Source organism: Myripristis murdjan, chromosome 1, assembly GCF_902150065.1.
Source record: "Myripristis murdjan chromosome 1, fMyrMur1.1, whole genome shotgun sequence".
NCBI lineage: Eukaryota > Metazoa > Chordata > Actinopteri > Holocentriformes > Holocentridae > Myripristis > Myripristis murdjan.
In genome coordinates this window covers 7,681,182-7,708,330 of record NC_043980.1, presented here as the reverse complement: position 1 = coordinate 7,708,330, position 27,149 = coordinate 7,681,182, and the positions used below count along the sequence as shown (strand labels likewise).

The 27,149-nt window shown below is 42.0% G+C and overlaps 2 protein-coding genes across 6 annotated transcripts in view; one reads left to right on the top strand and one right to left on the bottom strand.

Annotated features, from left to right (window-relative positions):
• Nucleotides 1-20,093, bottom strand: part of trmt1 (tRNA methyltransferase 1) — a 30,742-nt gene extending 10,649 nt beyond the window's left edge. Inside the window, exons 1-8 of one of the 2 annotated variants that reach the window (XM_030069686.1) lie at nt 19,885-20,093; nt 15,333-15,707; nt 12,216-12,408; nt 10,958-11,145; nt 10,753-10,868; nt 5,739-5,851; nt 4,886-5,034; nt 4,131-4,214 (exon numbers count right to left, since the gene is read on the bottom strand). In XM_030069686.1, the coding sequence (XP_029925546.1) occupies nt 4,131-4,214; nt 4,886-5,034; nt 5,739-5,851; nt 10,753-10,868; nt 10,958-11,145; nt 12,216-12,408; nt 15,333-15,691 (1,202 nt within the window). In that variant the 5' untranslated portion in view covers nt 15,692-15,707; nt 19,885-20,093. Of the gene's footprint in view, nt 1-4,130; nt 4,215-4,885; nt 5,035-5,738; nt 5,852-10,752; nt 10,869-10,957; nt 11,146-12,215; nt 12,409-15,332; nt 15,708-17,159; nt 17,347-19,884 lie in introns of those variants that run through there. The other variant, XM_030069600.1, reaches the window with a different exon arrangement.
• The window catches only part of nacc1b (nucleus accumbens associated 1, BEN and BTB (POZ) domain containing b), a 29,564-nt gene continuing 22,185 nt past the window's right edge, over nt 19,771-27,149 (top strand). For 2 of the 4 annotated variants that reach the window (XM_030070136.1, XM_030069963.1), the window contains exons 1-2: nt 19,771-19,904; nt 26,876-27,026. In XM_030070136.1, coding sequence (XP_029925996.1) covers nt 26,901-27,026 — 126 coding nt within the window. In that variant the 5' untranslated portion in view covers nt 19,771-19,904; nt 26,876-26,900. Of the gene's footprint in view, nt 19,909-21,189; nt 21,352-26,875; nt 27,027-27,149 lie in introns of those variants that run through there. The other 2 variants (XM_030070219.1, XM_030070050.1) reach the window with 2 other exon arrangements.

Here is a 27,149-nt window from a genome sequence, read left to right as displayed (position 1 = left end):
CTTGATGACGACATTCATGCTCGATGATCAAATCTGCCCACCAGCAGGTACAATTATTCATCTTAAATGAGGCGTAACTCCATATTTATATGCTGAACTGTCATGGAAATTGGTAAAAAAGATTCATGTTGGCTAGAGGATAAAACCTGGCACGTTTGGTGACGCCATGTCCTTCACTCCGGCATCACCAGCAGGAAACCGATTTAATCTTGACCCCTAATGTCTCAAAAACGACTTCAGCACTGCCGTGAAATTTGGTTACGATATTCACGTTGGCCGGATGATGACAGCTGTTGACTTCATGATGACTCCAGCTGTGTTCGAAATAACGTGATTGTTTTTTACATTTTATATTTCGGCATCAAAATACCTTCACTTTAACTTGCTTGAGGACAATATAGAATAGAATAGAAGATACTTTATTCATCCCACAGGGAAATTCAGGTATCCAGCAGCCCCAAAAAACACAAACATACCTAAGATATAATAATAAATAGATAAATATAAAAAATAAAATACATATGAGCAGCATACCATAGCATAATAAAAGCATAATAAAAGCAGCAGAGTCCAGATGTGGATGTGGGGGGGCGTGGGGGTTTATGAAGTGTTATAAGGCCTTTAAGGGTGTTAACCCTAATTTTTGAACATGTTTCATGTTTGGGGTCAATTTGACCCCTGCAGTTTAAACTTCCACAAAATTATTATAACTAAAATTGTTATCAAAGTTTGTGTGTCAAGTACTTTATGTTTTTTTTTTTGCTGATTACCTAAATAGCCCTTTAAATAAAACATAACTCCCCCTAACCCGAACTTATACATCCAGTATTCCTATTATGTGACTATGGAAAAATCTGCAAATCACCATAAAATCTGACTGATTGATCTAAAATTGGAAAGAAATATTAATTTTGGGTGTTTTAATGGCTTTATATTATTTGTAAGTACAGATTTTTGTTATTTATAACCAATGCGTTACAAAGTGTGTACAGGACATTGAAAACATATCATCATGAGAATTTCATCTTTACCCGGTAGTGCCCATTACATTAGGAACACTCATTAAATATGAAGCAAAAAAAAAATCAAAATCAAATTGACCCCAAACATAATAGGAGGGTTAAAGAGCCTTATGTGTTTCTGCACATTTCCCATTTCAAAATCCCAGAGCCACATTTCCAGACATCCCAGTGGATATTTTTCAGACTGTGTTCGTCATGCACACAAAACTCCCAACTGCCCCATGTGCTGGCAGCCGCCTGGCGTTGGTGGGCCGAGCGAAAAACGACGAGACGCCAGGTGCCGGCGACGCTTTCACGAGATCGCTGTGATCGTCTCCCCTTCCATATGACCAGCGACGGCCGCCTCGCCCATGTTAGACGTGTCAGATGATTTCATACACAGTTTGCACCGTGCTTTTTTTTTTTTTCTTTCATAGGGTCCCTCGCAAAACCGTTTTTGTAATGTTTTTGGACGGGTGAGCGTTGTAATACGGACAGGTGTCTGAACCAGTCTGCCCGCCCACTCAGCGGAAAACATATTCAGCTGTCCGCTCCAAATGTGATTGAAATATGAAATATGCCGCTCGTATGATTAATTATTGCAATCTGTGAGTTATGGTTTTTAGAAATCCTTTTTTTTTTTCCAGAAAACTGTGAATACAAGCGACAGACTGGACATGCAAATACTTTTTCATGCTTTCTCTTCCTTTTCCATCTTTCTCAAAACCTGGAAATGATCAAAATCATTTTCCATACAGGCTTTTCCAGAGACAGCAGAAACCCAAAGTATATTTGAATTATTTCATGGTGTGCCAAAATAAGTACAAAATAATGCTATCACTATTTTTTTTTTTCTTTTGTGCTGATTCTGATTATGAAAGAGCTTTCAAAGTCACATGAGTGTTAACAATGCATGCTGGTGTTTTTTTTTTTTTTTTTTTTTTTTTTCTGATGTTGACCCCAAAAATTCAATTTCTTTGCTGCATCAGACACGAATCCCAAATCCGTGACAGCTCAAGATTATGCCCACAAAAAAAAAAAAAAAAAAAGAAACATTTCTTCAATTTGCAGACGCTTAAGGACAGAATCCACAAATGACGGGAGAATTGAATTTGGCCGACGTGGAACATTCTTCCTCAACCGCAGTCGTCCTTTTGCGATGGAGGCTGATAAGGCGGGCGGACCTTCTACATAATCATCTCCAATCACATGACAGTCAAATGGTGCTCCGACATGTGAGACGTCTATCAGCGACCACATTCGAGCTATTTTTCTGGTAATATCCGTGATCCAGACAGAGTTCATGCTAAGCAAATTGGAATCATAAGGACAACGGCGGCACAACACCAATATGGGTCTCGAGTGACAACATCGCTGTTGTCTCTGGAAGTGTGTGAGCACGACCTTGACCTTTAACGGCGAACCCGGCAAACTCCTTTAATTAACACGTTTGTGGCGGCAAATATCGCTCAGGTTATTTATAGCTTCCGCCGGGGCCCAAACAATGTGTTTAAGCTGCGGAGTCAAGAGGGAATTTGCTTTGCATATTAAGAGTGAACGAAAATACACACAGGGCAAGTCATGCTGGATTGGATTAGACAACAGTTCATCTATTCATAACTAATGCAATTTGCTACATGGCCTATATCTAAAACACCTAACAGCACCATGCATGTGTGTGTGTGTTTTTTTGTTGTTGTTGTTTTTTAAACCATAAATCGCTCTGGTGTTGGTACCTTGTTTTACATTTTAAGGTTTGACGAGTATTTTTAGAGGCTGATGCTGGAACCCAAATGTTTTTACACTGAAGTGGCCAGTGGCTATTTTAATCTCCAAATCTGACCATTTTCATGTCAGTTAATTTGATTCCTCTCAGGGTGGAGAGGTCTATGAAACACAATTTCGATCATCATAAGACGCAGACTCTCTGCTGAAACCCAATCGAATGACATTTGTTTGGTTTGGTAAATACCTCCTTAAAAAGGAGCAGTTATCCCAGTTGTGCTTCAGTTATTTTTATTTTATTGTGCGGGTACACAGTGATCAAGTGTTCAGGTTGGTCAGATTGATGCAAATTTAAGATTCCAAACAAATGTCTAGTTTGATTTTTTGATGAAGCCCAAAAACAAACAGCGCAGGGCTTGAGAAGGTTATGTGTTGACTGACACATCAACCTAACAAATCAATGCAGGGATGATATTGTATGTGTGGGAATTTTTATAATTTTTTTTAGGATACAAAACAACTAGGGCCAACTCTGATTAGCATGTTTTTTTTTTTTTTTTTTTTTTCTGATGACATAATTTCCCAAATAGAACAAGTTCCATGATCATCTTTTAATGTTATTTAACCCTCGTATGACCCCTGGACATTTTTGTCCATTTTCAGAATTCAAAACTCCCTCACAGACAATCCCCATCCTCACCAGAGTTGATTTTTGGTGAGGGGGTGTCATTCTGGGTGAAATTTCAAAATCTCAACTTTCAGCCCAAAAAATCAATTTTTTGACCCTGTAATGCATTTTTAACCTATCCATGACCCTTCGTGGACAAAAATGTCCATTTTCTAGAAAGTGACCACCAAAAGGTCACAGGGGGGTGATTTTTGGCAAGAGGGGGTCATTTTGGATGTGATAAAAATGCATTACAGGGTCAAATAATGGATTTTCATGCTGAAAGTTGGGATTTTCAAATTTTACCCAAAATTACCCCCTCTTGCTAAAAATCACCCCCCTGTGACCTTTTGGTGGTCACTTTCCAGAAAATGGACATTTTTGTTCACTTGGAGGTTCATGGATGTAATTTTTTTGAAGGGTAACTCAAGGGTTAAATAATAAACCAGACTGCAACAGCCATGCCAAAACGATGAAAAACCTGTTTTTTTGGGGGGGTTTTTTGTTGGTTTTTTTGGTAATGAACCACAAACATGAGCACAAAAGAAAAAAAAATCACAGGTTTTATGGACTGTTTCAGCTAAAAGGGCATGAAAGTGCGTGATGATATTCTTATGCACTTTAGGGCAACGCTGCTTATATTCTGGGTATTAGGCATCATCATCATCATCATCATCATCATCATCATCATCATCATCATCATCATCAATCCACCACAGCCAAGTGTGATTTCTTACTGTTTTCCATGAGCCGTTCTCTTGCCCATTCTCTGTAAGTGGAACGAGCCACAGCCGACACAGTTGTAGACCAGAGCCTGTTTGCTGCAACACAAAACAGACAGACGGGATGGAAGAGCTGAGCACTGTGTGTGTGTGTGTGTGTGTGTGTGTGTGTGTGTGTTTCTTTGCATGCATTTAAACACTCACTCTTTGTGTCCAGCACAGTTATTTATATCCGCATGCGTGCGTCTGGAAGTATGTATAGCGGTACATTTGCATGCATATTTCTACTTGCCCTCCGCAGAAATGTTAATGTGAATTATGCGGGCGTGTTTTTGCACATCCTGTTTGCACGGCTGCAGTTTCACATCGCTTTTCTTCCGATTCTCCTTTTTCCCTCGCATGCTAAAATTGTTGTAATCAACATTCATTTCTGCACCGTTGTCTTGATGTCGCCACCTCGCATTTCTGTTTCTATCATCTTGATAAGTTCTACTGTCGCTATTTTGCCCACACGGCTATTTAACATACTCTACTATTGAGACTGCCACATATCCTGCATATTCTGTATTTATGTAACCCTCTTTGGTGATACTCCTCTTCGTGGTCTATTTTTTGTTTGCTGTTTCCTGTTACAACCTGTTGCTGCAGTGACTCAGTTTCCCAATCAGGATCATTAAAGTTTCATGTGATCATATCTGCCTGTCCGGGCTTGTGCGCAGCGTTTGTGTGTGCGTGTGTGTGTGTGTGTGTGTGACGCCGCGTGTGAGCACCTGGCTGAGTTTTTGACCACGGCCTGTCCCGTGAAGACTCGGACGAAGACGCGGATGTAAAAGTCGACGCTGACGGACAGGAGGGGCTGAATGTAGCGCTGGTACACCGCCGCCCTCTGGTCCAAACTGTGGAGGATGATACGAAGAGCCTGGGGCGAGAAACGAGAGAGAGAGAGAGAGAGAGAGAGACTTTTAATGTTGTAATGATACGAAATGCAGAAAAGCTCTTGAACTCTTTGCATTCGTGAACTGTTTGGTGTTTTTACTTGATAAGTGACCAACTGGTTGTCAGAGTTAGCGTCAATTTATTTTCTGCCAAACATTTTCCGTCAACCAATGAATCAATTAATCAACTAATCACTTCACCATGAGTGTATCTCCCCGTCCAGGATGTGGAGAAGCGGTGCGACCTGAGGGGCAGCGAGTGATTGAGACACACACACATTTCTGTTGCTGTATATGGACAAGTTCATTAACCACAGAAACTACAAAACAGGCTCACACACTCTGGAAAAATAATGGTAAAATTCCTGTTTCATGTGCAGAATACAAAAAGATGTTTTTCAAAAGGTATTCATACATACAGAACACACACACACACACACACACACACACACACACACAGAAGGTACAAAATGTGCAAGTGTACAACTTTTATGCATGTCAGGATGAAATCCCTTGCAGCATCAAGTATTTTTGAGCACACACACACACACACACACACACACACAATATTAACAGCAGAGATGAAAAACAGTGACGTGCCCATGTGCATTTTTGATTGCTTGCTTGCTCAAGTGTGTGTGTTTGTCTGTCTGTGTGTGTGTGTGTGTGTGTGTGTCCCTCCCCTCACCATCTCATGGCAGTATCTGGCCTTGATGGAGACGGAGCCGTATTTGCTGTAGCAGGTCTCTCCACTGTTACCCGCCATCACCGCCATGTCTGTACATGTTATACACAGCAGGCCTGAGAGAGAGAGAGAGAGAGAGAGAGAGAGAGAGAGAGAGAGAGAGAGAGACCTATCATTCCATTGTACAAGTTTATATTCACACTTGCATAGGCTGTTTGTTACACTTTCACAATTATTATCATTGTTATTATTGTTCAGACACCCTGTGATATTTTGTAGCATGACTCGGGCAATAATGTAACCTCAACATTCATGCCAAAAGCTTATTGAGACCTGACTCATAATTAAGAGTAAGAGTAAAGCTCTATTGTCCCCAAGGGAAATTTTGTCTCAGGCAAAGTGCCACATTCCTTTGCTTCACAGAAATGAGGTAAAACACCATCACACAAACGGTTACATCACAGAAAACATCCTAAAAAAAAAAAAAAAACACAGACTACATTTAACACTGAAAACACAGAGGCATCTGAACCACAAACACAAAAAGGCTGGGCGATTTAACCCTTTGATGCATGAGTCCAGATTTTTCTCTTATGTGTTTTTACTCTTCTTAGGGCATGAACACTTTTGTGAGTCTCCATACTTCTTTAAGGATGCAGGACTGGCATTACCATGTTATGATACTAGTATTAATATGTTTTCAGCAACAAGAACTGACAGTCTCTGCATAAACCTCAATGGAGGGGAGCAGCAGAGAGCATTCTAACAGCTGATATGCAATTCCACCATAGAAACCACTGCATTTAGGAGAAATGACTGTAAAACAGCTGTCCACTGTAGTGACCGCTATGCGCCAAAGGGTTAAAGCGCAAGAAAAGTGCCGGGTGCTAAAACGACCGCGTGTTGATTGCACGTTGAATCGGCCCTTCGATACAACGAATCGATCACCGACAGTGGCTTCAGCTCTGTCCTCTGCAATTCTCCAGTTAATTGATCCGTTTACTTGCAAATCTACAAGTTTTAAAAGGATATAAAAACATAATAGCTTTTGTTGTCATATTGCAATGCCTAATAACTATCTCAAAAGAAAAAAAGAAAAAGAAAAAGAAACATCATCCTTTGTGCCGACCGCGTACCTTCAAGAGGCGGCCCTAAATCACTCTCACATGCATTTCTCTGTAACATCATTTCCTTTGCATTAAATTATAATAAAAATAAACCACTGCTCATTTTCCTGAGGACCCTCTGGAAGCCCCTGGTGGAGCCCCGTGGGTCCCTGGGCCCCACTTTGAAATCCAGTGGAGTGAAGGAACAAAAAAGGAGAAAAACAGGAAATGAGACAGAACGGCGACAGTCAGGCTCTGGTTGAACAGTATGACTGTGTGTGTGTTCATTTCAGTCCACTGGAAGCACCAGATGGGTGGGGCTTATTACATGAGGATAAAACAGACAGAGTCAAATAAGCTGTCAATCACAGAGGAACACACTAAATAGACTTTAAATCAGCGTAAACTTTAATCATTGTATTAGCTATTAAAGCCCATCTGGTGCTCTAAGCAGGATAAACCAGCCGAGTATTTGAAAATACTATTTGACCCAATTCTGGCAGCAGCCCCGCAGTCAACAGCTATATCTCCCATCCAACTGTCAGGCGAATTTTATGCCAACTTCTGAAACGTCACAAAAAATAAAATGCATTTTGGGTGCATTTCTGTCTCGGCTGAATTGAATAAAAAAAAATTTAGAAAAAAAAAAAAGCTTCATGATTGTCAAAACAAACACATCCAAGAGAAAAATGGCCTTTCAAGACGGGATAAGTATTGGCCAAGTTGTTATTATTGTTCCAAAGTGACAGCTAGTGTTGGCAGCGTTTCCTGCTTTCAAACACAACACACACACACACACACACACACACAAAACAAAGAAATGCTCTCACTAATACTCTAAAGCCTGTAACTATAGTTATACAACCACACCGGCTGCTAAATACATGAGACAGGCAGCAGGCGTGACATTTTTTGACATTTTACAGATAACATTTCAAAACATTCAAAACTACTTGTCAACTGCTGGGCAATGAGACTGAACCGCTTGCGAGGCGCAGAGGATGCCAAACCAGCATCTTTAAATTTATGCCAAATGTGTGTTTTCGTCCCTGTTTATTTAAGAATTTCTTCATTCAGGCTGCAACGAGGTGACTTTTTAGTTTGGCACCTCCACCTGGCAGCAAAAGGTGAACGTTGGAGAATTTTGTGCCTCAATGCGAAGAAAGCCTGTAAGGTGACACAGCACATTCTGGCCTGTGTGTAAAGCCTTATTCCAATAAAAACCAAAGGGAACACACAGGAAGAAGATCCGGTGTGAGTCCAGTTTTCTCCGGATTGAGCTCTTCACTGCTGCTTAGGAGACAATCTGGACTTCTGCTCTCAAGTTTGGCTTCATCACTTCTCTGAAACCGGATTATATGAAGCTATTCTTTTGTCCATGGAAACACAGCTGGTGTGTTTCTGTCACAAATCCGGACTCCACCTTGACCCTCCTATTATGTTTGTGGTCAATTTGACCCCATTCAATGTTTAACGTCTCTAAATAAATGATTAACATCATTTTTTTTTTTTTTTGGCGTCATATTTAATGAGTTTTCCTAATGTAATGGGCACTACCGGGTAAACATGAAATTCACGATGATATGTTTTCAATGTCCTGTACACACTTTGTAACGCATCGGTTATAAATAACAAAAATCTGTACTTAGAAATAATATAAAGCCGTTAAAACACCAAAAATTAATATTTCTTTCCAATTTTAGGTCAATCAGTGAGATTTTATGGTGATTTGCATATTTTTCCATAGTCGCGTATTAGGAATACTGGATGTATGAGTGTGTGTGTGTGTGTGTGTGTTTTATTTAAAGGGCTATTTAGGTCGTAAGAAACACAAAGTACCTGACATAAACTTTGATAACAATTTTAGTTATAATAATTTTGTGGAGGTTTAAACTGCTGCGGTCAAGTTGACCCCAAACATAAAAGATGTTAATAAATTTGAACATAACAGCAGGGTTAAAAGTATTCACTGAATGTACTATATTGCATATTGTTCTGAGATAAAATGGTCCAAATCTTTTGCTGTTGGGTCAACTGGCAGTCAATGATAATGTACATTTATGTTGTTTCTTTCAGAGTCCGTTGTGCAACATGGCACACAGTCATCTACTTTACGTCATCTTCACTGAATAAACTGTACATTAGCTTTGGATCAGCTTAGACCAGCTGTGTCTTCATCACATGCCAATTGATCCTCCTTGAGCAATTGTAAATCAAATTCACCAAATTAATTGCTTCATGGGATTTTGGTGTTTAAACACTACACTTACATTATGGTATGGAGATGGTATATTTTTCTAGGACTATTTGCTCATCTTAGGCCGGTTAGGATGTTTGTGATGACTTTGTGTAATAAGCTTAAAATGTTGGCCACTTGCTTGATTAGTTTTTACTAGAGACTATTATTTATTATGTAACGTAATTTGTATTTATACACGGGAGGGTATCTCACCTGATCATACTGCATTTTGAAAAATTATGACTTAAGAACCAATGGTCATGTGACTGGAAGGTGATTTAGTCACACCTGAGTGAGCTCAGACCATACCTGAGCGAACCTGATGACGCTACAGGTGAAACACGTTGTTCGCTTGACATAAAAACTAGTAAAGTCAACACAGTGTGCGGTAGTCTGTTAATCACTTTTATGATTCACCAAATTAAGATTCATAGAATACACCAGTATGGAAACCCAGCTAGGGGGGTGCGATATTGACAAAAAAATAATATCTGGATATTTTGGGGGATTTTGCCGATGACAATAATTGATGATATTTTGCATCCCTCAAAAATGTGTAATTTAAAAAAATAACAAAAATATGTGTTTGTAAAAGTCTTGTATTGTACTCAGGGGCAGACTTACCATTAGGCAAAACTAGGCGGTTGCCTAGGGCCCCATAAAACTCCTCATACAGTTATGCTTAATACAGTTATTACTTATTTGCGCACATGAATTATGTTTTTGATTGAAATCCTTTCGCTAAAATGCCAGCAGAATGCTTATGGCATGTGTCTCGGGGCCCCTGTTTTGTGTGTTGTCTTCTCATTTCAGAGGGCCCCATGCCTGCCTTTGCCTTGGGCCCCAAATTTCTTAAATCCGCCACTGATTGTACTAGTTCGCTCTTGTTAAAAGTACATTAGATGCTGTTAATGATATCATCCAAAACGTTGTTGTGTAACTGGCAACAGCGTTTAGTATTTCTTGCGCTTCTTGTTGTACGGCGCTCTTTTGCAGAATGACTCAGCCAAACTTTGCTGAGTGTGTTTTTTGTTTTTTTGCTCGTACCTCAGCTGCTCGGTCGTGGTCGGCTCGTCATATTCTCTGCGCTGGTTAATTTGCAGACGGCGAAACGAGTGAGCCGTGGAGCTGCCTCTAAGGTCAACCAGCTTTCCGACACGGTCTGCAGATCGGCGCCTTTTGAGCAACACCCGTCCTTTTTGAAACGAACCCGCCTCCACGCGAGGGAGGATGATCCGCGTCTAGCAATTAAATCTAACGAGGTCGACTCCGAGGCTGGTGCTGTTTGTGTTTTGTCTCCTGGCGCCGTTTGTTCACTCATTTTTAACTTTTTAACTAAGCTTGTTGTGATGCCTGAACACTGCATGTGTTCTCAATGCGCATGCACGGTAATCTGTCCTGTTTGCCTTGCAGTGAATGTGTGTGGACTCTAAAGGCGTGTTTTGATTGTTTTTTTTGCAAAATGAGTGCCATACTCGAGTTTGACATTTCACACATCATTAAAACAACAATTACGATATTATATAATTGTAGACGATGTATCTTACAAACCCCTAAACCCAGCTAATATTGTCAACGTGCTGTTAAAATCCCAAAATCAGCTTATTTAAACCAAGACTGAGCCAGAGGGAAACAGAGATGAGCAGCAGAAGTGATGGACTCCACTACCCACCTCCCTCACTGATGGCCTGCACGGCGGCGTCCAGGAAAGGGGCGGGGCTACCGTAGGGGTCCAGGTCAATGACATCATAGCGATTCTTCTTCCCTCGCATCTCATACATCAGCATACTGGAAAATGGGGGATAACGGTATATCATAAAGGGAAGGGAAGAGGACGAGCCAAGAAGCACGACACTGGCTTTGCTATGCGGTCGTACCTGGCGTCCCTGCAGCTCACCTGCAGCAGGTGGCTGACCTCGTTGTACTGGGCGTTCCTGGAAATGAGCGCGGCTGCCTGGGTGGAGAAGTCATTGGCGGTGATGCTCTGGAGGCCCGGGACTTCCAGGGCGAAACGCACCGAACGCAAGCCCGACGCCGCCAGCGCCTCCAGCACGCGCAGGCCGTTCTGAAAGGGAGGGGGTGAGGAAATTAAGTCCCGATGAAACCTTTCCCTCCTAAAAAACAGTGCCTCTTTTTAAGGGTGACTTCATGCTGCAAGAGTGGGCGTAAAATCAATTCAACCAATAAAACCTTCACAATTTTTTTTTAACAGTGCCAGCCATCATCCATCCCATCAAATACAGTTTTTCACCCAAATGGTTTATACTTTTGAATAATCTCTCCCCTCAACATCCTGTTATAGCAGAAAATTCATCAAATCAGAGAAATACAATGCCATTTTATCATTAAAAGGACCATACCAGTGATTTTTAAATGGTTCGGCCCATTTACTACAATTTACTTTTAATTCAATTTAATTTAATTTTACATCACAACAAACTATTTTGCAAATCATGCAGGTGTACTAAAGATCACACAAACATCATCAAAGTCCTCTTTTCAAATTTGATTTTTTTAAATTTAAACACCCCACCTTATAATGTTCTTCTTCTGCAGCTAACAAAGTCATCGCCATTCATAATCGGCAGAGCTAATCTTTTTCCCAGAACGTTTGACTCCGCCCAGTTTCTAGTCATCAAAACACAACAGTGCTGCTGCTTTTAGGAAAACTAATGTGGAGGACTTTGTTATGGAGATGTCTCTGAAAGTTCATTCTCATATGGAATGAATGGAAACCAATGGCTGGATAAAAATTGAGGAAAAATGATATTGGAGTTCTGACATCGACTGCTTGCTTTGGGAAAAGATCACCAGAAATGAGAGGTTTATACATTTTGATATTATGGCAAACATGCAGAACCACCGGCATGGCCCTTTAAAATTAAATATGTTTAAGTCTTATCAGAATAAAATCACAATTTGTCACACAGGTCTGCGGATTATTCAACTCTGATCGGTCGATCACAGCATTCTGCAGTCAGTCATTTCATTTGTCCTGTTTTTGCAAATAAAATTCTGACACTATATTCAGTTTATTCATCACTTTGGAGGGAATTAATTGTAGAATATTAAATATGTATCTTGAGATATTTGTGCCACTAAACTCACTACATCGTGCATCTGATCCCCCCATACCTCGCACTTCTCCCCCACTGTTGTGGTCACTGCGGGCTCCTCGCCGCCGTTTTTCTTCTCCTCCGTCTGTGCGTCGGCCTCGTTCTTCTCCTCCGCCAGAGAAACCACGACTCTCTCCGTCTCGCCGGGCACCAGCACCTTCAGCCCCCTCTGAGCCAGCTGATCTCGGGCGAACTCCGTGATCACCGCACATCTGGGCAGGGCAGAGGGCGCGGAGGAGAGCTCAGACGTGACCCATTTATCATGACGACGGGGCGAAAACAAAACGTCTGCCGTCCATTCTTTCAGGACTTAGATGCCCCCGAGTTCATGCTCCACTTGGACAACAGTTTTGAAAACATTTTTTTTTCTGGTCTCCACTTAGAAAGTTGGTGTTTCTTGCACTTGAGAGCCTTACGTGTATCAGCCAGGTGATACATCGCTATTAAATCACTACAGTGGTGAAAGACTGGAAAGATTGGTGTCAACTTCCGGTGCGCGGCCCAGCTGCGAACCGCGTCCTGGCAGACCCGTTTACGCTGTACTGTAGCACGGCCTGGTTTAACAGCCTATCAATAACCCATAAAAACAAACTGTATAGCCAAATTAAGATCTGTGCTAAAATTACTGGTAGGCCTGTTGAGGCTGTGCTACATTCTTTCAAAGAAGCCCACACTAAGAGCATGCTTAGACTGGCAAACAGTATCTCTTCGGACCCCTTACATGTTTTAAATGGTGAATATCAACTATTGCCATCCATGAGGCGGTTCAGAGTCCCGAAATTTAAGAAAAACAGACTAAAGAACTCTTTTGTATACCAGTCTGTCCTGCTTTTAAACCAAAATCGATGATTTAGAGGAGAGGGTTGGTGTTTTGCTCGTTCTGCTCCAGTGTCCTGTCCTGTCCATCGTCTGTCTTGTAATGTACTGCAATGTTTTGTCCGTAATCAGTTTTGTCCTGTTTGTATTGTATTGTGAACGTTGATGCCATGGAGGCAAAACAAATTTCAGTGTAAGCTGACAATTAAAGTCGTATCGTATCGTATCGTATCATATCGTAGATACCGCCTGGGATTTGGACATCATAATATAGTGATTTGCCTTCTTAGTAAGATCAGGACAACACTTTGATTTTTTTTTTAATTTTTCACTACTAACATGATCAGCCACATTGTAGTATTTACCAACAGAAACCACAAGAGCAGGGAAGTCTGAACCTAATTTCCAAAATACAGTAATTGTCCCTTATTAACATATCACATTGCAAAAATTGTGTATAATGGGGCAAAAATTTATTTTATTCTGCTGTAGAAATTGTAAAAGACATCTTGCCCGTCACAAGCTCTTCATTAAAACTATATTATTTTTCCTCTCTCTGACAATATTTATTAATATTCAAATGTAATATTTATTTGTTTTAATGGCTGCATCACAGTAAAGAGAGGAAATTTACTCAACTTACTAGACTGCTCTAGCCCGTCAGACAAAAATTTAGAAATTCAACTCTGGTGTAAAATAAATGAAAATGATAGACCTACTGACTGCTCTGGGCAGTGCTGGAGTTTACGTGACAACACTGAAGGCAACATGTAGGCTATTTCAGACGGTAAATGGAGGTGATGGAGGACAAACACAATCTCGGGCTCGGGTCGAGTCGGGACACAAAAAGGTTGAGGTTCAGGTCGGGCTCAATTACTTTGCCCCCGCCTCGGGTCGGGTTCAGACAAAAATATGCGGCCTGATCCGCACTCTAATCCACATTACTAATGGCTGCTTATCAAATGTCTTGTGTGTAAATACCTTATGAAACCAAAAACAGTCCCTAGAATATCATTGCAACATCACTATCAACATGTTCAGCTACTGATAAAGGTATTTGAACTTGTCAGTATCGCCCAGCCCTGCTAAATATCCTTGCTTTGAAAAAATTTAAAAAATAAATGGAGGTGAACATATATATTAGGAACTGAAATAGGAAAATACTGATTTGTCTAGCACTGTGTCTTTTTCTTGCATTTTTTGATTCATGTCTAGCATCTGTAGGTTGTGCTGCTCTCACTTGCTGTGGGAATATTCGGCACAAACCACCGACTAAAAAGTGTCAGTCACTCATTTGATTGCGGTTCTCTGTAGATGCTGATTGCTTAATTACTAGTTACTGTCTGTTTTTTTTCCCCCTACATATGACATGTGTACATTGTGAGTGACACTTCTGAGTGATATATTTGAATTTATATTTCACATCAAACCAAACACAGCGACGTCATCCGCAAACAATGTTCGTGTCGCCACATCTGTCACAATATGTTTGATTTACAGAAACAATATCACTTCCCGCAGCTGAACCCATTTGGATATGTGGAATATTTTCATTAGGGCAGCAACTAATGATTACTTTCACTGTCGATTAAAGCACTAATTTATTTTTTATTTTTTGGAATTAATGAATTAGTCATTTAGTCTTACAACGTGACAAAAATAATGACAAAATCTCATGGGACGTTGGCAGAGCCCAAAGTGATGTCTTCAAATTGCTTCCTCTGTCCGATCAGCAGCCAAAAAAAAAAAAAAAATCCACAACATTAATTTTATAATAACGATATGAACAGAAACGAGGACGGCAATCTTAGCCTCTCAGGGGAGCTGGGATTTTGTACTTCCCAATATCGAATCCTTTATTATCCATTATAATCAATTCATTTAATCGAACAGTAGTGATCGTGTGAATTTATCCTCTCTCTACAGCCACTGTAATTCCCAAAGGTCAGAAGGTCACGGTCATATAGGTTTGTCCCAACTCTTAAGCTGAAAACTGGCACCAAAAGTCACCAGATGTTGTTTACCTGATGACATAAAATGAAGTTTCACTCTCCTGTCAGTGTCATTCTCATGCTATCCTCATTTGCAAGTAGCTGTATGACCCGAGCTTGTCAGGAGATGCCTGAAATGATCTTGACAGAATCATCGTGCCTCTAATTCCACCCTGACAAATAGTCTCAGCAACGATTCATTTTCATATTTCTAGTGATGGGTCAAATTTATCTACGCCTTATCTGTATGGAGATTTATACTGAACTGCGTCTGGGAGATTCCTCATGGCCTTTATGTAAAGACTGAAGCAGCCGGCGCTCGTACTCACGTCAGATCTCTGTTAAACTCCTGCACCGGGTTGTAGAACACTTCATTGGCACTGGGGAACAAGATGGACGCCTTGCCCTCCCTGACCACCGTCTCCCCGGGCAACAGCCCCGTTTGCGGCGGCTTCTCTGAGTCCGTGGCCGTCACGTTTTCACTTTTTTCTGGTGGTGGTGGCGCAGGCTTGGCGCCGGGAAGCTGGGGGTCCTGAGCGGCTCGGTGGGACTCCATGGATCTCAGTCCCCTGTCGGCAGCAGCACCGCTGAGGATCGAGCGAAGCCTCCTCCTGGCAGCGCAGCCGCTGGAACGGTAAAGGTGATGGGAGCCGATGAGGGGGAGCAGCCGGGCTGTCTGCACCAGCATAAGTGGAAACCTCCTCCTGGAAACAACAAAGTCAAGGCATTAGTAATGTCTTCTTAGTAGGATCGGGACAACACTTTGATTTTTTAAATTTTTCACTACTAACATGATCAGCCACTGTAGTATTTACCAACAGAAACCAGTCTGAGCCTACTTTTGGAAATGCCGAAACTGTCCTTTATTAAGATACTGCAATGTAAAAATGTGGCATTGTGCATAATGGGGCAAAAATGTGTTTTATTCTGCTGTAGTAATCCCAAAAGATATCTTTCCCGTCACAAGTCCTTCATTAAAACTCTATTATTTTCCCTCTCTCTGACAATATTTATTATGTGTTTACATTCTAGCGAGCCGGTGTCATTGCTAAGAAAATGCGTGGCTTAAGAAATAAACATAAATCTGCTGAGTCATGCTTTGCTGTCTTTTAACTTGGATTTATGTACTTCTATCATGTGAACCCGGCGTCGTGTATCGAACCACACTGTGCCAAACAGAGCATCTTCGTATTCTTATTTCTCAGAAAAAAAAATACATAAATGTCTGTTACTTGCATGCTGTTTTGCTGTTTAAAGTGGCACACAGGCCAAAAATGCAGTTTGCAAACTACAAATGACCTCATTTTGCCCCCGAACCTTAATCAGATTATGATATTACACATACATACGCCAGTCTTAAAAGGGTTCGAGAGCACAGATCAGCAACCAGCTGAGTAAACTTGCTCCCGTCACCTAATTTGAATCTGAATTTGTTTTTAACTTCACTTTAAGGCCCTAATTTGTTTTGTTTGTTTTTTTTTTAACTTGTTTTATTTTGTTTGAAAGTCTTTACTCGCATTTGATGTTGTGCAACTTTTTTTTAAATTTATAATTTTAATGTCCTAATTTGGTTTCAACTTGTTTTTACATTTGTTCTAATGTTTTTTTTGTTTGTTTGTTTTTTTTAATCTGTCTGACATTGTGCAGCACTTTGTATTTTAATGTGCTGTAGCTAGAAACTAAAGGCTTCAACCAATGGGTTTAACTTGAAACACACCACCTTAAATGAACCTTTACTTCAAATGGCATAATGACGCAGTGATTCATCTCATTGGCAACAAACACAGCATTGAGCTAACAAGTCAACACCGTTACTCTTACATATTTCCAGGATATTTAAATTAGTGTGGAATCTGTTTTATTTAGCACACATGGCTGTGTGTTGCTGGTTAGTGTGCTTTCTAAAAGCTGCCTTGCAGTTCCGTGCGGGATGGGGCATAAATGTGCATGACACTTTAATGAGAAATGCATTTATTTGTTAATACGGCTAGGTTAGGCAAGCCAACGTCAGCTTCTTAGCAAAACAACCAAGTCATGGTGAGCAAAACTGCAGGGAAAGGGGGGAAAGCACCTCAGCTGCTGCAGGCTACCAAAGCTACCACAACTTAGCCACTTTGCTAACCAGGCGAAGTGCAGTGGAACGGATTTTTACTCACCTCCACCGGGCGGAAGTTACTTTTATTTATTTTCCGTCGAGGGTTTAACTTAAGCAGCGATGCAAGCGGTGGTGTGTTTACTGTCGCCGGCTATGGGCTCACACACACACACACACACACTTCCCCCAAGCCCCAGCACTCACGTTAGCACCAGGGCGCAGCCATGTTTGCCGGCGTCACTATGGAAGCCCGCACGGTTCAAGTCGTGCAGTGTGCGCTGAGGACGGGAGCCGGGCCCCTGTGGCGGTGCCATGTAATGTCAGAAGCGGTGTGATGTGAGGACAGAGAGGGTCGTTCAGTCAGCCGCTGTACACACTGGCCTAGTTTCCCCGCAGTGAACATGTGAGCAGAGTGGGAAGGGAAAAAATCCACCAGTCAGCCTTTATGAATAATCCAGTTTAATCTTAGCGTGCCTGTTAGTCCGCGGCGAACCCTTACGAAAAGAATAACAATCTATCAGGAGATTAAAACACTAATAGTATAGGGGGGGGGGGGGGGAAAGCTCACTACAGGCACACCGCAAAGCCATGAGCAGTGCAATACTGTTTTATTAGGGCATCAACATGATGCTGGCTAACTACTTTTTTTATTTTTTATTTTTATTTTATTTTTAGTGCTGCAACAATCACTGTAGAAACACGCATCGCTCAGTGCCATGACTTACTGTGTTTAGTTTAGTGATTTTTTTTTTCTTTTTTCTTTTTTTGCACCCACTTCCTCCCAACAATAAAATGACTCACGGATGATTCGGCCTATATAAGGAAAATAATAATTGCACCACCCTGCGTGCACGTAAACCTGCAGCATCTGGAGAGGCGCTATGACAATGAGCGTCCACACAGCGTCGTGCTATACATCTGACACTGAAGAATTATAGAGTTAATAGTGTTTGGCATGACAGAGGGAGTGGAGAGGAGGGAGGGAGGGGGGGTACAGGCGGGCGGGCGAGCAGGCGCCCCCCCCTCATCCCTCCCATCTCCCCTCTCCATCTTCCCCCTCCCTCCGCTCCCTGCCTGCATGCAGTCTCCTCAGTCTCCTGTTTAGTATTCAGCGCGCGCTGCACCGCCTCGAGGCTTCCGAGGGCTCACCTGCCCCGAGTCTAGACCAGACGCACGGTCGGAGGCAGATAGCGCTCGGGCTCGAACCGGCGGCTCCGGCTCCACGGCCCGGTGTCTGCATTGAAGGCGGGGAGGGAGGAGAGCCAGTCCCACCCAAGGGAGAAAGGCGCCCTGGTAAGTGGTGGGTGGGGCTGAGCGCCTCGGGCAGTCGGGTCGGCTGAGGACGCTGCCTGCCTGCCTGCCTGCCTACCTGCAGTGTTACTCTATTACCCGGATACCACTCGTTACAAATGTAACCTCGGCGTGTTTCTGTAGTTACCTCCCGATTCCAGTGCTGAGTCGGTTAATCGATTGGCACTGCCTTAACCGATTAATAGTTGGAGTCATTTAGCTCAAGTTAAACGCTGATTACAGCTTCACTTAGAGTACATATACTCATATTTGCTTGCTTTTTGTCTGTTTATATCATCATAAAATTAAAATATTTAGTTTTTTTTTTTTTTTTTTTTTTTTTTTTTTGGCTGCTGGTAAGACTATAAGTGATTTGAAGGCATCACATTGCGTTCCCATTGGCATATGTTATAATTAAAATTATTAATCCATCATTTCAGACAAAAAATAAGTAAATTAATGTACAATGAGAATAATTATTGCAGCCCCTGTTCAGTGTGCGTTTTCCTTCCCTTACTTGTCTGGTTCTATGGCCCTGATTATTAAAAATAAAAATAAAATTAAGTAAAAGTAGTATATCAAATCACTTTCGTTGCCAACCAAGCAGAATTTATTCAGTGTTATTGAGTCTTCTCATTTTGTCGGATACACTCAAGCTAACAGGCAACGAATTATGAACAATTGTTTTATACATCTCATGTAATAAGGAAGAAAACGAATTGGGAGTGGGAGTGGATGGACAGTAACTCACATGCAGTCTGACTTTTAAAGGCCGTGAAACAAAAGTAACGACTCATTTTATTTCGATTTGTAATCAGGGGTGTATGGTTTTAATTGGCTTGGCCTAATAGAGTTTAAACCACCTTTTGTAGGCTGCCATCCATCTTTATGGGGTAAGTTTATAGTAGCTTAGGCCTGTGCACCAAAGCAATGTGGTCGTGTCAAAGTGACACAAGTTATGAGAAGATAAGCTTTTAAAAGTGGCAAAAGTATAAATCATGGTCTTTTTAATTTAATTTGTATTCTGTTCATATACTATAGGCCTATTACCTGGCCTTTTCATTTACTATTACACCTATTGCATGTAGCTGTAATGTTACCGGTAAAGGCTTAAAATTGTTACACTATATGTTAATGAGAGTACAGTAACTACAGACAGACAACTGTCTCTCCTCCTGTCTGTCTGTCTGTCTGCATGTCTGTCTGCCAAATCGATTGCTCTGTGATCTGTCTGCAACCCCTGGGAGGAAAAAAAAAACGCTCTGCGTCCCCTCTCGATAGCTCTGCGTTCCTCGTCTCGCCTACGTGTGTGTATGTGTATGTGTGCGTGTGTGTGTGTGTGTGTGTATATGTAGCCTATGCGCGCGTGTGTGTATGTATGTGGTGGTGTGCGTGCTCCGGCTGCTGGTTCAGTCACAATGAATGGCTGCCTGTAGCGAGGCGGAGGGAGACACTAGACCGCTTCTTCTGCGCTGCTCCTCCATTGAAACACTCACCGGCGGAATACAGCGAGGGGGTGAGTTGAACACGGCGGGTCACCGAGGACAAGGGCTCGGTCGGTGAGGCGGGTCGGCCGCGGTCAGCCGGCGTGAGCGGGTCGGTGATGGTGCCCGTCCAGGGGGGTCTGAATTCGGTTTGGGTGAATTTGAAGAGGGGTGGTGGTGGTGGTGGTGGTGTTTTGTGTGTGTGTGTGCGTGCGTGTGTGTGTGTGGTGCGTGGAAGTGGGGGTTAGCTATTGTTTTCTTTTTTGGGGAAGGTGTGCTACTATGGGGGATGGGCTTGCAGGCAGGGACGGCAGGCAACCAAACTTTAACCACTTCACCGACTTCACTCATCGCCGCGGGTTGTCGCCTTTCTCCTCGGTGAATGACTTGATGAGTCTTCCGCTGCTCTTTCTCCGCATTCCTGAACTTTTTTTTTTTGTCAAGAAAAAAAAAAAAATAATAATAATAATAATAAAACACCAGCCGGAGGTACATGCACATCTCATGCATTTGCTCGACCGTTAACACACAGTCAGTCAACGCGGATTGCGTTGAATCTATTAATTTCTTTTTAAGGGACGCAAATCACTGTCCTGTCGGTAAACGGGTTAAGATTACAGCCAACCCCCTCCCCTCCCTTCCCTTTCTCTCCTCTCGCCATGCCGGATCCATCCGTCTGTCTCGCCCACAGTTGCAGCGCATTTGTGTCCCGGGATGACCTGTTGATGTCGGCTAAAGATGGAGTGCGAGGATCGCCCTCCGCTATAGACCCCCCCTCTCCGGTACAAAAAAATTAACCCGTGAAGATTTACGCTGGATTAAGTTAAGTGAACGCGGGTTGCACAGGTTATTGTATAGATTTGTGCGTGTGTGTGTGTGTTGCTGAGGTTAATTAAATAATTAAATCGCCGTGACTATAACATAAGCGACATTTCTTTCTTTTTTTTTTTTTTTTTTTTTTTCGAGGGGGGGTAACAGCGTGTCTGTCCCGTATCGGTAGCTGCTGTTAGGCCGGAGGAGGAGGAGGCAACTCGGGCTAACCGACATCACACCGCGCTGGCACGGAGAGAGGGGAAGCGGAGAGAGCGCACAACTGCTGAATATTTTATCCCCTCGACTATTTTTGTGGCAGATTTGGTTTGTCGTCGGACAGGCGGGGGGAGTGGAAACCCGGTTGACATACAAAAGAAAGGAGCGGGGAGCTATCTTTCTTTTTCTTTTTTTTTTTTTTTTTTTTTTTTTTTTGTCCGTTGTCCGCTGCCCCCCCTCCTCCTCCCCGCCTCTCCGCCACACACACACTCGCACACACCGGCCCGGGCCAGCCGAGGACTCCCAAATCCTACCGGGCATCGAGGCTGGCACACGGCGGGGCACCGAGAGCTCTCTGCCCGCTCCGACTGCCCTGCTGCCCCGCTGGCGGCACTCTCTTTCTCTCCCGAGGCGACTACCGGCGAGACATCGGCTCTGCTAGACTTTCATGTGAGATTAATTAATGTATAATTAATAAGTGCATGTATAATAATAATCCCGTTTTTGAAGTTTGGATTCTGGTCGTGCTCAGGGGAGGCTACACTGTAGCCACATTTTTTTTTGTGTGTGTGTGTGTGACTATGTAGCTAAAGTCTCGATAAACAGTTCTTATTCGGCGTTCAATGTTTTTAAAGTCACAACTACACAAGGTCGAAAGTGAGTGCACGTGATTTACAGGCGTGTTCATTAATTACACACATGGGTACCTAATTTTATTAATGCATATTTTAGCCTTAGCTTTAGCTTGCTACTTGCTAACAGGCCACCTTTAACCTCCCTAAACCAGGAAACTGGGTATGATTAGTTAGTGATTGATGTGGATATCACATGCCTGTGTTAGTTTTGATCTAAATGCAAGTATTGATCGGTTTTATGCCAACATGTTCAGTGCACAGCTATCAAAATTAGTTTTTAAGAAAAAGCACTGTATAGCATGTGATCAGTCTGCATGTAAAAAGTAAGTCTGAGTTTGTGGCATTGGAGGTGAATTTGAGTTTAATTTTGCAAGTTGCACTACCCACACACACACACACACACACACACACACAGAGTCACACGCTGGTTAGCATGTCGGTGTCATGAGAGCACATAATGGAGCACATGGGGGCCACAGGCCAAAGGTCAAGTGGTGGAAATTAACTCTCCTTTATGTTTCCTGGAAGTTGTGGTGACCCCTGTGACCTGCGAGGAGGAAACGGTAGCCCATGCTAATAGGATGGCCTTGGATGACATCTCAGTGCTTTTCAGTGCGCCCAAGTCAAATCAAGCAAGCAGTTCACATAGAAACGCACGGGCTAATTAGCTGTGGGCGATTCATGGTTATGAATTTTATCACACATTTTAGTGTGGCTTCATGAGAATCGGCTTCGGGCTCAGTGATTGAATTACCGCTTTGTTTTTTCCTCTTTTGTTTTGTCTGTGGATGGTTTTCCGTAAACAAATGCTCTTTCTTAGCGCCGTCCTGCTTATTTTTTAACGCAGACGCACACATTCATACCTGGAAACAGCCCATGTAACCGCAGTCAGGTTGTCGGTTCAGCGCCTCGCTCAAGGCCACCTTAAGTGTAGCCAGTAAATCCATTTTCACTGCCATGAGTTTTCCCATTCAGTCCCGGGATTTGAACCAGCAGCTTCTTGAGTCACAAGCCTGCCGCGCTACTCTCCTGCCGCCACATGCCCAGTCATTCTGTACCATTTTGGTTGGACAAGGAAATCCACAAGTTATTATCTTATAGATTGTTATTTAATCATTTAAGTAGGGCTAATATATGTAAACAAATCCTGGACGAGACCCAAAATACACGGAGAAAATTTCATTTCAAGCTGCTTGGGTTGAATTATAATCACATTAGTCTAATGCATATTGATTTCTCTACAATGGCACAAAATGTCACAGTGCACTTTTGCCACAGTACAGTGGCTGATAAACAATAACTTAGTTATACCAATATATTTTTTGATTTTATTGAAATAAGTAGGGAAAAAGAGATGCTTGCACATTAGCAACTTCATTCATACACTTGATTTACAGTGTTTTGCGATAATGGGGATCTTTTTCAGTTCCAAATAGTACAAATTGCTCCCAGTCCAATAAGCAGTGTGTGTGTGTGTGTGTGTGTTACTGTAGTTTCCACAATTAGTCCTCATTGAATATTGGCATATTGGCAATATAGAAGCATTTCGTTTTCAATGAAATGCCAGCTGTAGTTAAAAAATAATCAAAGATGTTGGTGTCAGATGCCAGAAGTGCTTATTTTTGTTCCTGAAAATCATCATTATGAATAATTATGATCGCATTTTCTGGCAATTTAATCGTGAAACAATGTCGATGAAATATGTAGGGCTGGAACTGCGAGGAGGCAGGCTTTACCCTTTTACTCAGCCCCAGTGCCTTATCTTAATATGCCTATATCTATCACAGTTAATTAGTTGCTATAAATCAGTTAAAAATTAATTATGCTGAAATGCTCAAGGCTCTGTAATGAGACATTACTCTCTGTGCTGCCCTCATGTAGTCATATGGCTCAAGCCAAGGATTGCTTTAGCCCACATATTTTTTTACCCTTTATTTATCTAGTGAAGGTTTGCTGAGCATGCATGCTCCTTTTCAGTAACACCCAGCTTCACATTCACACCTGGGAGCTTCCCAGTACAACCACAGTCTTTATTGTCGGTCAGCGAGCGGCTCCGCAGGAAAAGTTTGGATTTAAAGGAAAATTCCACCGTCTGATACTCTTACACCGCTATATAACATCTATCTGTGATGTTCAGGGCGCTTTGGGAGTTATTTTGTGATGGAGTTTTGCAACTTTCAACAACTGCTAGAGAAGGGGATTCTCTGTGTTGCATGTGTGTAGGTGTAGCAATGGTGTTGGTGTTTTTTTCCAGATGAGAAAAAGTGAGAGTGGAGAGAGAACAATGTTGCGGTCTGCCCTGCCTGGATGTTCAAATAACATAAAAGCCATTGAAGAAGGCGCTGTATTTCACATGTTGCCGGCAACAGATCCGCAAAGATGCAGAGTGTGGTTGCACTGCACTCTGGTTTATTGAGGTTACTCTGAGCAGAGAAAGTGCTCTCCCTGTTACTCCTACAATGCATTTCTCTCTGTATGATTATTGAAGGTCGACTCGGCTTTGATTCTGAGGTGCAGACGCCGAAAGCTGATCATATTTTAGATAGCTGAAAAATTTCCTGCTATCAGACAACTGTCTCGATGTGTTGGCAGATCACCTGCAAGTAGTTACAATAAGACAGATGCACCAACAAAAAAAAAAGGGGCCCAGAAATTGAAGGTACATCACAAATTTATGTGTTTTAGTGGTGTTTTTTTTTTTTTTTTTTTTGGCTTTGACACCTTGACAGCGGCTGTTGAAGAAGAGAGCTGGTGAAGTTGATTGAGTGCACATCTCCTGGGTGTCTACAGGTCATCACGTGGGGCCTTAAAAGTCATCCAATTTAGAATGAAGTCTTAATTCCAACAGACCTTTTTATCTGCATAATATAATACAATTTCGTTCATATGTGTGCATTCCTTATTGTCAAAACGAGTCTGATTTTTCTGCATCAGAATCAGTATTTCTGGTGTTATTAATCTCTCTATCTCTCTATTGAAGTCGATCATGCATTTACACTGACCTGCAGCACTTACCTGCTGGGGAAATGGCCGGCTACATTTCTCTCTACAGGTTAAGTATGAGCTTTAGTTCATACTTAAAAATGCAGAGAGAAATGTGAGAAAATCCTTGGACATAAGTTCTGTGGAAGAAGTCCTGGTTTGACTTATGCCAGTTTGCTGTCTAACCTTAAACAACCTGTTATAATAACCAGAGTTTATGGAATCAGTCTAGTTAATAACCAACCATCATCCTACATAAAACTCATCTCTGCACTGGACCAAATGTTCTACTTACCTTCATACCTGCCTGCAATTATTATCATTATTATTATTATTATTATTATTATTATTTGAATAAGACAAAGATGATTTGTCCAACAGCCAGTTTTAAATTTCAGTAAAATTTCTCTTAAAAAGCATTAAATGTAACTAGGTAGCCCTTCTCCCCCCGATGAAGGCTCCCAGAGCTGAAACATGTTGGTCAGCATCCAGTTTTTTTTTTTTTTTTACATTGTGCTTAACCATGTAATAATAAAGGCTTTAAACTATTTTTTCCAACCATGCCTTGAATATTGTTTAAGTTTGCCGGTCATATTCTCCACAGGATGGAGATGAACTTAAGCATTTTCCGCTGATCTCACCCTCTCCAAAGACAAGCACCTGATTCTCGTTTACCTGATTGCAGACCAACACAGTGCTCCTGTATGCCTTTTTTTTTTTTTTTTGTGGCATTAAATGTACCTGTGGACACCTTTTCCTTCAGATTTATAGGTTCGTCCGGTCGAGGTGTTGTTCTCCAGGAACGGCTGTAGCAGGTGTTGCAGTTTAAGAGTTGCAGACGAAAGTTGGATATGTATATGTATATGATATGTATAGGATATGTATATAATTGATTATGCCATTATGCTAATTTGTATCAGTACTTATGCAAATGAGCAAATTTTTTGCGGCTCAGATTTGCCTTTTTTGAGGGATGGGGGGAGTTGTGTTTTTTAAATTTTGCAGCTGTGAGAATAGCCATCACAGTGAGCTGAAGCTTCTGGCGCCCTGTCTGTTTCTCCAAACTCAGGGCTTCTGCTGCTGCATCAGCGTCCTCCCTCTCTGCTGTTGATGAGGAGGAGTGGAGATGATGTAGCAGCCTGCTTTTTTTTTTTTTTTTTTTTTTTTTTTTTTTCTGGGTTACTAGGTCTAGTCTGGAAGTCTTCTTCTTCCCCCTGGATGGACGAGGGTAATCACTACCTTATAGTTTTCCTATTAGTGGTTTGTTTTGGGTTGTAGCCAAGGCGGGACCTCTCTGCCAGCTACTAGCCAAGTGCTGCTAAATCTTTCAGTGTGTCCAGTAAGCGTTTCTGCGCTGGCAGCTAACCATCCAGTACTTAGAGGTCATGTTCTTGGATAAAAAAATCTGATTGTTATGTAAAATAGTGCGATGTTCTAGTCGCTGTGGCCGGCGAACAAAATAGTTGGCGTGCTGCCTCGCTGGTTGAGGCATTCTCTCAGTTTCTTAGAAAATATGGTTCTAATTACCTAGAAAGAATATAACGCCATACATCTATTTTGTGTCTGATTATGAACGAACATAAAAGAGTCCACCCTAAAGTGATGCGTTCATTCCCAAGCAGAGATGTGTTTTAATTTTTATATAGATTCCTTGTTTTTTCTTGCATGGCAAGTTTGACAGTTCCTCCGCTTTTGATCACAGGCTTCTTCGGCGGATGGTGACGAAGACAAGTGAAATAGACGAGTTATGTAAGCGGCTGTGTTTTGAATGAGAGGGAGCGATGAGAAAATAACAAAGTAGGCCAAAAGCCGCCAAAGAGTCTATTAACTGTGAATTAGATGTAATGAAACAAGGTAAAAAAAAAAGTAGAAAGACGGCTTATATAACTGTCGCTGGTGGCCCAAAATTCTCTTTCATTTTCAAACTTAGATTTATGCATTAAAGTTGTTTACCAAATACTTAATTCATTAATCATCATAGACTTTGCTTACCCATTTCCTTTTTTGTGCTCTCTCTCTCCTTCATTTCTGTCTCGCCTGCTTTTTTTCTTCTGCTTCCTACACATCCATGTTTTGTCACCATTATTCCTCCTCTACATCGCCCGTCTCTCCATTCTCTTCCTTTCCTGTCCTGCAATTTCTTCTTCTTATCATTCTCTCCATCCACCCATCTCTTCCTTGCTTTCTCCCCGCTTCGTCCTCACTTCTTTTCATTCGCTTTTTTTTTTTTGTCATTTTTGCAACTCATGCCCTTTTTAATGCCCATTTAACCGTCCCTCCTTTCTCCCCTGTGGTCTTGCCTTCCCCGGCCCATCCCTCCATCCGTCTTATCTTCTCTCCATCCGTCTCTCCTGTAGACTCTGTGGTGCTGGGCAGAGCGTTATGGCTCAGACGCTGCAGATGGCGATCCCTAACTTTGGCAACAACGTCCTGGAGTGTCTGAACGAACAGCGGCTGCAGGGCCTCTACTGTGATGTGTCCGTGGTTGTCAAGGGACACGCCTTCAAGGTGCCGTGCTATTTATTTTATTTCTTTAACATCCAGGGTGATTTATAGCCATAGGTCACACTTTGTCACCTGGGAGCTGACCAGTACAGCCACAGATTTGTGCTCTTGGCTGCTGAGCATCTC